The 11,722-nt window shown below is 42.6% G+C and overlaps 2 protein-coding genes across 19 annotated transcripts in view; one reads left to right on the top strand and one right to left on the bottom strand.

Moving 5' to 3' along the window:
* The window catches only part of LARGE2 (LARGE xylosyl- and glucuronyltransferase 2), an 87,723-nt gene that overhangs the window by 1,920 nt on the left and 74,081 nt on the right, over nt 1–11,722 (bottom strand). The gene's annotated exons all lie outside the window — the stretch shown is intronic.
* PHF21A (PHD finger protein 21A) overlaps nt 1–11,722 on the top strand; it is a 237,721-nt gene that overhangs the window by 199,877 nt on the left and 26,122 nt on the right. For all 18 annotated transcript variants that reach the window (XM_059722793.1, XM_059722791.1, XM_059722795.1 and 15 more), the window contains 5 exons: nt 1,227–1,523; nt 3,185–3,283; nt 7,712–7,763; nt 8,523–8,602; nt 9,217–9,277. In XM_059722793.1, coding sequence (XP_059578776.1) covers nt 1,227–1,523; nt 3,185–3,283; nt 7,712–7,763; nt 8,523–8,602; nt 9,217–9,277 — 589 coding nt within the window. The remainder of the gene's footprint in view (nt 1–1,226; nt 1,524–3,184; nt 3,284–7,711; nt 7,764–8,522; nt 8,603–9,216; nt 9,278–11,722) is intronic.

The following is an 11,722-nucleotide window of genomic DNA, read 5'->3' as shown; positions in this document are numbered from 1 at the left end:
GTCTTGGAATCAAATAGGAGGCAGCAGAAGGAGTATGCAGCAGCTGCTGTGGTTCTGGCTCCAACCCTGACTCCAGGTTGGGGCTGGAGTTGCAGCTGCTATCTACCTGTCCCCCTCTCCTCCCTCCCTGCCCTCCCCCTGCCACCTCTGCACCCTTTGCCTCTCCCCCTGCTTCTTTCCCTGCCTACAACTCCTCCTTACTATTGCTCTGGTGCCAACAGGCTCCATCCTGGGGCATGGGAGCATGGCCTCAGCCCAGCCCTGTAGTAGTGTTGTGTAGCTGACATCACTGCTATAGGATGATGCCCATCATGCCCCAGGCTGGAGTGCAGATGGAGCCTGCCAGTGCCAGAGCAAGGGAAAGCAGAGGAGGCAGAAGTGGCAGGCAGGGGCAAGGGGTAGAGGCTGTGGAGGGGAAGATGAGGAGGGGGGCGGAAGTGGCACAGTGGGGGAAATAGGACAGAGGCCCTAGGCTGCAGGGGGTGCAGGCACAACAGGGGGCAAGTGGGGGGTGGCAGACAAGCAGTGGGGGCAAGCAAATATGCTTATCATCAGAGGGGAGAAAGGAGCAAGTGTCAATATGGCTGTTTTTACCCATAGGAACTTCGATACCTTTAATTAAAGGGCATGGTATTATGCACTGTTTGTCATCTAGTAGGATGGGTTATATTGTGTTAAAGGTGGCACCATATTTTTGCGTTGCACATGGAGTTGACGTGTATGGTGATTTACTGGACATTGTGATATACTGGACATTTTTGCAGGCTTTGTTTTAACTGGTGGGTCTTCTGACCATGTGTTTGATCTCCTAGTCAGTGTAAAAATATTGTACAATGTTGAAGTTTAAATGTAAAGCTCTCTACATGCTTTCAAAACAAGAGTGCCTAAATTTCTCTTGCAGAAATTGCATAAAGATCTGATTTGTTCACAAAACCAAAAAGTAGATTTAGACATGCAAAGGAGTTGGCAATAAGTGTGCAAAGTAAGCATTAATGTATTGAAATGCATGTTTTCAGGGCCATGACTTTATGTGAATGTGTTATGAATTAGTTTTATGGAAGCAGTTTTGAAGATGTGGCTCTTTATTGTCATTCCATACTTATGACTTTATGTTAAAAATTATGACAATTTTGCAGAGTTAAGACAAGCTGAATTGAAAGATTCAAAGAGGCTACTTTAATTGAATTCCTTTAAAACGTATTCTGCAAATATATTTTTTCTTGTAGGTTCGACCTAAGCCAGTTGCCCAGAATAACATTCCTATTGCCCCAGCACCACCTCCAATGCTTGCAGCTCCTCAGCTTATTCAGAGGCCTGTGATGCTGACAACAAAGTTCACACCCACCTCCTTACCCAACTCACAGAACTCAATACACCCAGTTCGCGTTGTTAATGGGCAGACAGCAACCATAGCCAAAACTTTCCCCATGGCACAGCTCACCAGCATTGTAATAGCAGCGCCAGGTACCAGGCTCGCTGGACCTCAGACTGTACAGATCAGCAAACCAAACCTTGAAAAACAGGTATAGATGGGGAGAATGTCTGCTAAATGCATCTGCCTTTGTGGAATTGGGCTGAAAGTGTGGTGTTTTTAACATAGCCTATTTGAATTGTTACAAAACTAGTTTTTTTTACTGGTCACCGTTTTATTGTCCCAGCAGTGAAAGTTGTGTTTCTGATTTGTGTCCACATCTTTGATGATGTCTACGACACAGATAAGAATAAAGAAAAAAAACTGTTTATTTGAGGTCCTTTAGAAAAGTATGGGGGGGAGGGGAAATTTAGTTATAAAAATCTGTCTAAATATTTTATAAACAATGGAGAGAGAATAAAAACTACCCCAGTGCAGGCATTTTTGCTTTGTTGGCACCTGTTGATTCACTTATATGATTTTTCCTTTAAATCACAGGGAGACAAAATGTTTATAGCTCATTTCTTAAGATTGGTCAAGTCTCCCATCGGTTAAATGGGTAGGCTAGATGCTTCCAAAATCATTGTTTTAGATATTTATTTATTTCTTCTCTCTCCAGGAAAGTGTAAAAGGAAGAGTCCTGCAAATATTATAAAACTTCAAACAACATGATGCAATTGGGTCACATTTGCAAACTCTTCCCAGTTCAGTTCAGGCAAAACAATCTTTGGCTTCACTTCAGACTTCTTCGTGTAGATTAATATATTTTGGAGTTGTCAGGCATATGTTGAGACTGAAAATCTAATGCGTGAAAGATGTGTTGTCAGCTCACTCTTGTTCTTAAATTCATAGGGATAAATTGTTGCATATCTTGTGAGGCAGGTTTACAATCTGTGCTTGGTAGCAATGCATGCCTATTACTTATGAACTGAATAGAAACCTGTGCTGCATTTCCACAATGCTGCATCTTTGATACTGATGTTTTTTGATGTCAGTGTCATTTTTTTTCTCCAAAGGAATACTTGACAGTTCAGGACAACTTTGAAAAGCATAAAGAATAAGTAAGATAATTCAATTAGCTGTATGCAGTCGTTCTGTACAACTTACTCATTCTTAATGAATACGAACATTTACAGGAAACAGAATTTGTACCACTTCAGAATTCATCTTCTCCTTACTCTTAGTTTGTGACATCACAGAAATGCCACACACTGAGGGTCATCATGCAGGTCATTATGATGTTGAGAGCAATGGATTCTGACTTCCAGGAAGAACTGAACCACGGGAGCATCTGAGCTCTTACGAGTCACAGAGCCAGTTTTCAGGCAAACAGTACTCATAATGAAGAATGAGGGGGAAGAAATACAGAATGTATGTACCATTCAGAATAGTTTCTAGACAGAGGCTTTTCATGGAATGATTTTCCATAAGGTATCAGTAGCTCTGTAATCACTCCACTACCCATGCAGCCTTATAAATATTTCTGCCAATGTGGTTAACTGCAGAGATGATCTTTATCACTTATGTGGTTGCTTGTTTGGGTTGCCTGAGTAGCTGTGATTCTACATTTTTGGTTTGGGGACTGTTTCATTTCATTGTTAAAGCAGGGTTTGTTTGCTTAAATTTTGTCTCACCTCCTCAGATTCTCAAGAAAATCTCATTTATGTACTACCAGGTTTCAACTTTTTTCCCAATAATTCTTCTAAACTAAAAGTACTTATTTTCCCAACTAAGATGCATTATTCATATGGAGTTGCACTTGTTCCTTTTCAGACTATTAAACCCCATGTGGAAGCAGAGGAGAAACAAACAGAAAGTCGTACAGTTACTCCACCTGCTGCACCCAAGCCAAAACGAGAAGAAAATCCACAGGTATCAGAGCAAAAAAGTGTTTTCTTTTTCTAGCATAAACAAGATGTCCTATTTTTCAAAAACTACTGTATACTAGGAGAAACTATGGGGATGTATCTACTGGTTTCGTTTTCCCTCTGACCATATATTTACACTTCCTTTCTCTCTGACATGTTTTTTTTTCCTTTCCCCCTTTCAAGACTTCTTCATTTTACTTACAGTGTTCTTACTGGACAAGACTAGGTAATAAGGCTGGGGGGATGTTGTATTTATATGCAAACAGTGCATTGATGTTTTTTTCAGAATTGAAATAATTTGGGACTCTGAGATTTTACTCTTTAGAAGTTTTCCCAGCCACATCAGAAAGCTTGTAGTACCACTGGAGATTTTTCCATCCCTTTGAGATCTCAGACTTTCATAGATTCATAGATGTTAGGGTCGGAAGGGACCTCAATAGATCATCAAGTCCGACCCCCTGCATAAGCAGGAAAGAGTGCTGGGTCTAGACGACCCCAGCTAGATACTCGTCTAACCTCCTCTTGAAGACCCCCAGGGTAGGGGAGAGCACCACCTCCCTTGGGAGCCCGTTCCAGACCTTGGCCACTCGAACTGTGAAGAAGTTCTTCCTTATGTCCAGTCTAAATCTGCTCTCTACTAGCTTGTGGCCATTGTTTCTTGTAACCCCTGGGGGCGCCTTGGTGAATAAATCCTCACCAATTCCCTTCTGTGCCCCCGTGATGAACTTATAGGCAGCTACAAGGTCGTCTCTCAACCTTCTCTTGCGGAGGCTGAAAAGGTCCAGTTTCTCTAGTCTCTCCTCGTAGGGCTTGGTCTGCAGGCCCTTGACCATACGAGTTGCCCTTCGCTGTACCCTCTCCAGGTTATCCGCATCCTTCTTGAAGTGTGGCGCCCAGAATTGCACGCAGTACTCCAACTGCGGTCTGACCAATGCCCTATAGAGGGGAAGTATCACCTCCCTGGACCTATTTGTCATGCATCTGCTGATGCACGATAAAGTGCCATTGGCTTTTCTGATGGCTTCGTCACACTGCCGGCTCATGTTCATCTTGGAGTCCACTAGTGGGATCGTTTACCATGCTGGAAAATCATTTTTATTTTGCACTATAAGCTTTTACTGCCTTGATAGTTTTATTCTAATGAGCAGAAAAAAATAATCATCTCTGCCCTAGAGCTTATCCTGTTTCTATGTCATCTGATGTTGGGACAGACAGGGTATGAACTTTTTTTTATCCCAACTTGTATCCAGAATGTCTGAACCCTTTTCTAGAACAGACACTGCTTAAAGTCTATGTACAATACAAAATATTGGGCCTGGTTACAGTATGGTTAAAATATGTAATATAGGTGGTATAGAACTGTGTCAGAACCAGGTCCACTAACTGAGCTCTTTTTTGTAGTGTAGATGGATTTGTAGTGAACATTAATTTACCTTTAAATATTGCAAATGCAGATTCGTGTTCTTGGATAAATATGCACCTTCTGCACTGAAACTGGAATCCTTTAAAATCATTTGACCATTAAAAAGCTGTAGATTAGAATTGAGATTTTCCTAGGATCCGTGATCCTGAATATTTTCACTTCCTTCCAGCTGCATGAACAAAGGAGTTAGTTGTCTCTATTCTACATATTTATTTCTCTAAGCCATTGGTTTTGCCCTCTTCATCAGAATCTTTGCAGATAGTCTTTTTAGTTATTTTTTAAAAATCTGACTAAAATAGGTGAATGTATTAGATGTAGTAATAAATATACAGTAGAACATGAAGTATTTTTGCTGGGTTCTGTTATTTCCATTTCTGTCAGTGTCATGTTATGTCAATCTCTGTAATAGAGATGTGACCAAAATTTTTAAATAAACAAAGAAGTTCAAATGGTGCTCATCTGTTAGTGCAAAAGTATTGGCTTCGCTCTTACTATCTAAAGTGCGTTGGGATGGGTTACTTTTCATGGTGGTGGTGAGTTCTTGTGCTGTTTCCATGTCTACCTCTCTTCCATACTAGCAAGACTGAATTCTTCCCCTTCACACAGTACTCCACATGTTTCCTAGTAAAAGAGATATTGAACACTTCTGAAACTGAATTAGGTTCCTTTTGTCCTAATGGACAAACTGAAGCTTACATCTACCTGACCACCTGAACTGAGAGGATACAGAAACTAAGAAGGAAAAAATTTATTGCTGTCCCTTTCCTTACCATTCATCTAATTGTCACTCAAGGCTTGTTGCTGGATCTGGAGGCTCAGATCCAAAGGTTTGGATGGTAATCAAAAAGGCTTTAAAACCACAAGAGGTTTGAAAAGCAACTGCTTCTTTCTTAGTGAAGACAGGTCTTTTAGATGGACAAATGAGGTTCCAAGGAATTATTGCTTTCTCCTTGCTGTTATCTAGCACAAGGGCAGGCAGTTACTTTGTCCAGAGGGCCTCCTAGGGAGTTTCAGTGAGCTGTCATGGGCTGGGTCAGCAACCCCTCCTTCTCTGTCTGCAACAGCTCACCAAAACTCCCTAAGTGGTCCCTGCGCATGGCTGGGTGGTTGGGATGGGGCCACAGGTGGATGGGGAGCGACATCCAGGAGTAGAACAGGTGGGCGGGATGGGGCTGGGATCACGGCAGTGACGGCTCAGGGCTGGGGCAGAGCCATGCTCAGGGCTGGGGCCCAGGGCAGAGCCATGATCCATTGCCCTGTGACAGGCGCTGATTCTGCAGGCAGGGGTGTGCAGGGAGAGGACAGTTGGCTTTGCCCAGGGTTCTGTCCCCACCCTGTCACCACCCAGCAATCCTAGGGTCTCCATGGAGACCAGCTGGGACCTGCGCATGCTGGCTGCATGGCCAGGCAGATGGGATGGAACTGTAGCTGTGTGGGGAGCTGCATCTAGGAGCGGGAGGCGGGCAAGGCTGAGTATCAGGGTCATGGAGCCGAGCCCAGGGTAGAGCCGCAATCCACTCCCCACACGTCCCTGCCTGTGGAACTGGTGTTCCTCACAGGGGCGTGCAGGGAGCAGATTGTGGCTCTGCCCTGGGCCCTGGCCTCGCATTGTCACTGCCCCACGATCCCAGCCCCAGCCGTACCCACCTATCCTGCTCCTAGACATAGCTCCCCATCTGCCTGCAGCCCCATCACATCCACCCAGCCATGCACTCTGCCCACTCAGGTCCTGCCCCCAGCCATGGATGTGAGGTGGATAGGCCAGGGTAGCAGGGCTTGGACCAGCAGCTGGAAGCTACTGCTGGAGCTGCTGGGAAATGAAGTCTGGTCATTGTGCCACCCCGCTGCACACCTGGAGGAGGGGGATGGGACTGGCCACATATGCCATGGCCTGGGCTGCCCCCCTGGGCCAGATAGGGCCAAGGGACCTGCTTCAGGCCAGACAAAATGCCTTGGCGGGCCAGATCTGGCTGTATTTTGCCCACCCCTAATCTAGCATCTTGATTGCTTTACCAAAACCTGGGAATAACGCACTATTACCTTTTGAAATACCTGAGACATAACTGAAATCTGGTATCAAAGCATCTCTAGTGTCAACTTCACTGCCCCTTGGATGGGGTTGGAAGCTTCCTCCAAAAGGTCTCAGCTCCATAATGTTATCTGACTGCTGTTGCTAGCGGGATGGTTGGATGTTCTGTCATTTGTGCCAAAGAATGCTAGTGCCAAAAAACAGTTCTTAAACTGTGGTCTTCAGGCTGTCAGTGGTTTCCAGGGTCCCTCCTGATGTTTAACAATGTGCAGTATTTTGGGAGCCAAACAATAGGGAATTGTGGTGCTATATAACCACTCTAAAACTTCTAGATGGCAGTTGAATTATGCTGGTATTTACTGCAGGACAATCATCTAGTTAATTCAGTGCTGAATTGAGAGTAGTGAGACCTCTATTCCATTACCATCTCTGCCAATTACTTGTATGACCTTGGGCAAATCACATCTCTGTGTCTTAGTCTAGCATTTCTCAAGCCATGGGTTGCGACCCAAAAGTGGGTTACAAGAATATATGAAGGGGTCGTCAACAAACTTAAAAAATGGATCAACAAACTTTAAAAATTAATTCTCCTTTAAAGGATAAAAATGTGGAAAACAGTGGCTTTTCCCTTGCAGGCTGGCAGAGTTCCAGCCTGTAAGGGGCTGCTTGGGGCCTTTCATGCCCTACACCCACCCCTTGCCCCACACATGGAGTGAGTGAGGGGCACTGGGTTGAGACTGGCCACCTATATTTACAAATGTATCGCAGTACAAAAAAGATTGAAAACCACTGCCTTAGCCCCCCATTTATACAACTGGGTTATTCTTCATTGAGATCTACAGACTAAAGATACTGCATAAAGACTAAAGCATTATAGTATTTTCAGTATTTGGTTGGTTACCAACTGACTTTGGCAGTTGGAAGCAGCTCCTATTAATGATTATAACTGAAGTTAATTTATTTTTTTCTCTCTGGCACAGAAACTTGCCTTCATGGTGTCTCTAGGACTGGTTACACATGACCATCTGGAAGGTAAAAGAAGTAATCGAAAGTTGGTTCTTGAGCTGTCATATGAATCATAGAATCAAAGAAAAGTAGGGTTGGAAGAGGTCATCTAGGAAGTTCCCAAATAGGACATTGGGCCTTTACCCTTCTCAGGATTTCTCATTTGTTTAATACAGGGGCAGGCAATTACTTTGGGCGGAGGACCGCTTACTGAGTTTTGGCAACCCATTGAGGGTCGCATGATAGGCAGCCAGGGGCAGATAAATATTAATTTTCTAAATTTGTTAGGGGCCCCATGGGCCAGATAGAATGGCCTGGTGGCCCCCAGGCCACATTTTGCCCACCTCTGTTTTAATAGGACTATAGTTTGCAAACACATTACAATCAGTCTGATAATTTAACTTTCTTAGTTTTACATTACAAAGAAATATTGACTAAAGCTTCAAGGACTTGCACATTTCTACCCTGTATTTGTCTTTCAAGATCAGCAAAGTTGCCTCACATGCATAATGGATGTAGGCTCCCTAGTATACTGAATATCTCAGATTTGAGATGTTGTCACTTGGGAGGGATGGAGCCACTTCAAAAAATAGTTTGGCATAATATTTATGTTTCCTGCTGTTTTCAAGCCCAAGGGTGTAACACTGATGCTCGTCTTCACCGTTGTGTGTTTCCCATGGAAAGTCTGATAGTCAGATATCTTATCATTTGCAGACTGTCTAATGTAGGCTTTGTAATCCTAGCTGAATCCAATGTTTCTAACCTGGGCCTTTTGTGTTTCACAAGAAATCCAAAGTAAGAGACAAGAGAGAAAAAGAAGAACAACTGCAAATCCAGTATACAGCGGAGCCGTTTTCGAGCCTGAGGTAGCCATCTCTTGCTAGGGGGAAAGTTGGCACTTTGATTCTGTACTTGTGTGTACTGAAGCCACTTTGCTACCTGCTAAGCTACCTGACACCAAGCTAGATAGATAGGCCATCATTATAATTCAAGAGGCCAATGTGGTAATGTGACCCTCATGGTTTTAAATAGTAAATGCAGAGTTATTTCTTCAGGGCTGTAGGTTGTAGCCGTGTTGGTCTAAGGACATAGGCAGACAAGGTTCTTTGGGTGAATCTGTTATCTTTTATTAGACCAACTAAATAGTTGGAGAACAATTTTTAATTAAGAATTATTTCCTCTTAATATTTAACTTCTGTTCCCCCTCCCATTCTTTGGAGTTGCTGCAAACCTGTCATTAAATGGCAGAGTCTTCATCCTACTATGAGTTTGGCCTATAGCAATCCAGAAATCAGAAGCAATATGGAAGTCCAACCTTTCCAAAGCTGTTTTCTAAGAACAGCAGAGGCAACAAGCCCAATTTGTACTGTAGTGCTCTGCTTGAGGTATTGCAAAAGTGGTTTTTGTCCAAAAAAAAAAAAAAAAAGAAAAAAAAAAAGAAAAAAAGAGCTCACTAAAATTTATCTTCTCTCACCTAAAGCGCAAGAAGAGTGCAGTCACGTATTTGAACAGCACAATGCATCCTGGGACACGTAAAAGAGGTAAGTTATTCTCAGACATGCCCCCTTTCTATATGCCTATCATCATGTTTTCCTCTGTCTCCTATCATCAGTCCCTTTGATGATGGAACAGAAGTGAAACAATGAAGGATTTTCAGATATTGAGCTTTACATTTGCCCTGTAAATTTCCATAGTAGATGGGACAAAAATTTGGGGGATTAATGCAGTTTTATGGGGCAGCTAAATGATGCATTTCAGTCTCACTTGCCTTAAATAAGACAATGTACAGAACAAAGTATAAGGTACAATGTTTGAACACCATTTAATGGAGTCGAGCTGTAGCTATGGTGTTCTTTCAGAGTGTCTAATTTGCATTGATACTATCAGAAAAAAAGGACATTCTGGGATAAGTATCTGTAACTAATCATGAAGAGAATTTGAGAGTGGAAAGAGCCCCATAGTGTGCTGCTAATGAAATAAATGGATCTTCCAAACATTTTCCCTTCCCAAAGGAAGGTTTCCTTGCTCAGGTTGAACATCCTTCAGAAACCAAAACAGTCCTTAATGCCACTTGTGCTACAAGGAATAAGGGTCTTTCACATGGGTGCTCACTGTCATTGAAAGGGTTTCATTTACAAGACAGGAGTTTTCCTTCAGAGCAGGTGACATGTTAAGATCTGGACTCAGGTTAGCTTTTACCTCCAAGCAACACAGAGCATTCTGTTCTCTTGCCATGTGCAGTTCTGTATATCAAATGGGAGCTCTGCCATATGTATGTGATAAGGACATCTTTTCCTGCCTCCTTAATACCTCTTACTGGCTCCCCAAATCTCCTCTGATCTGGGGCTTTCTGTTCAAAAGCAAATAAGTGGACTGAAGCTATGGCCCTCCCAAGAGCACATCTTACAAGCTGCTGTCTTGTTTGTGATTAAAATCAGGGATGTGTATATTCCATGTGTGGTTTGATGAGCTTGAATATATGTACCTGTGCACATGTGTGTGTTTGTGTAATAGACTAGATGGCTCAAGAAGTTGGCAACAGGATATATAACTTTTCACCTCTAGGTCATTGGTTCAATCTGGCCAAGAATAAAAGTGATTGATTTTTTTTTTTAAACTCTTTGGTGGCTGATTCTAGTCCAGGTCATGTGCATAAGTGCGCACGTGATCATACTTTGTTTCAGTGTTAGTATTCTTGGCCAAAAGGTCAAGTATTCAAATAACTTCCTTTCCTTGGAATACCCTTTCCAGTTCATAGGTGAGGCATATAGACAGGGCAGCATGGTGAACTTAGCATTTCTGCAGCCATGCTGCCTGTGAATGAAGGATATTGGTCTCCACAGCCACCCCCTTAGTAATCCTAAATGAGTTTTTAAAAAGAGACAGTAACACAATTATTTGTAGTGTCCTATTAGTGACCTGCAAATAAAGATATAGATTGTTTCCACTGACCTTTAAATACCATTGCATTTATGTTATTTGTGTTACTTTACTAGATAGATTGTAAATGCATTAGTTAATTTGTATATAGATGTTTTTTCTTAGACTGTTTTTGCACACTGACCGTTGTCTTACTGTCTTTACCCTCACTCTCTGTGAGTGTGCACCTCTCATTAGCACCAGATTAGTAACATTTTCAAATGGAACAAGTTTTGGGGGGAGGGTGTCTCCAATTGTTTTGTTTGTTTGGATTAGTATGCAGTCTATTAGATGAATAGCTCTTGCAGCCATGTGCCCTTGAAAGCTTTGGTTTAATTCGAGATGCTGCTGAGCATATCAAAAGTGGTAGCCACAGACATTACTGTTACCACTCTCTTGCCAAGGACATATTTTGTTCTGGAACATACCCAAACCTCAAGTGCATAGTTTTGCATGTAATAAATAGAGGCTAGCAATCAGTAAATTCTGGGTAACTTGTTCTTAGATTTTTATTTCTTGAGTTATTTCTAAACCCTTAATGTACCCTGGGATTTGGAGAAGTTGAGGAGAGTGCTGGGCACATATAGATGTGTGTAATCTTACCCTTTGTAGCTAACACTTCAATTGTATGAAGGCTGTATCAGAAGATTCTGAACTGACTGATGGTCCAAAAGAGTATATGATAGATGTCCAAGATTTGGTATTTGCCTAAGAGAGGCTAGGAAAGAATGTAAGAATTAGTTACAGTTCAATAGTACAAGTGAGCTTAGTTGGTTAGGTGCTTGAGATTTGAGCTAGACAGACAAGGACCTGTCCTTGAGATAGTGATCATAGGCCTAGGTTTGAAATATGTGCCCCTGGGAAAGTTGGACCTGGGGTATAGGAATGAGGACCTGAGGCATAGGAATGGAGGTATAAGAAAAAAACAAAACCCTGACTTGGAAAGGTGAGTGCTGGCCTGTGACAGCAGGGACCTACCTTTGGGAGGTGTATGCTGGCATAAGATAGATAGGGCAGCATGGGACAAAGGTAGAAACATTGAAATCACTGTGAACTCTATGTAGTTT

The sequence above is a fragment of the Alligator mississippiensis genome, chromosome 2 (assembly GCF_030867095.1).
Source record: "Alligator mississippiensis isolate rAllMis1 chromosome 2, rAllMis1, whole genome shotgun sequence".
In the NCBI taxonomy this organism is placed as follows: domain Eukaryota; kingdom Metazoa; phylum Chordata; order Crocodylia; family Alligatoridae; genus Alligator; species Alligator mississippiensis.
This window is presented reverse-complemented; position numbering and strand designations above follow the sequence as displayed.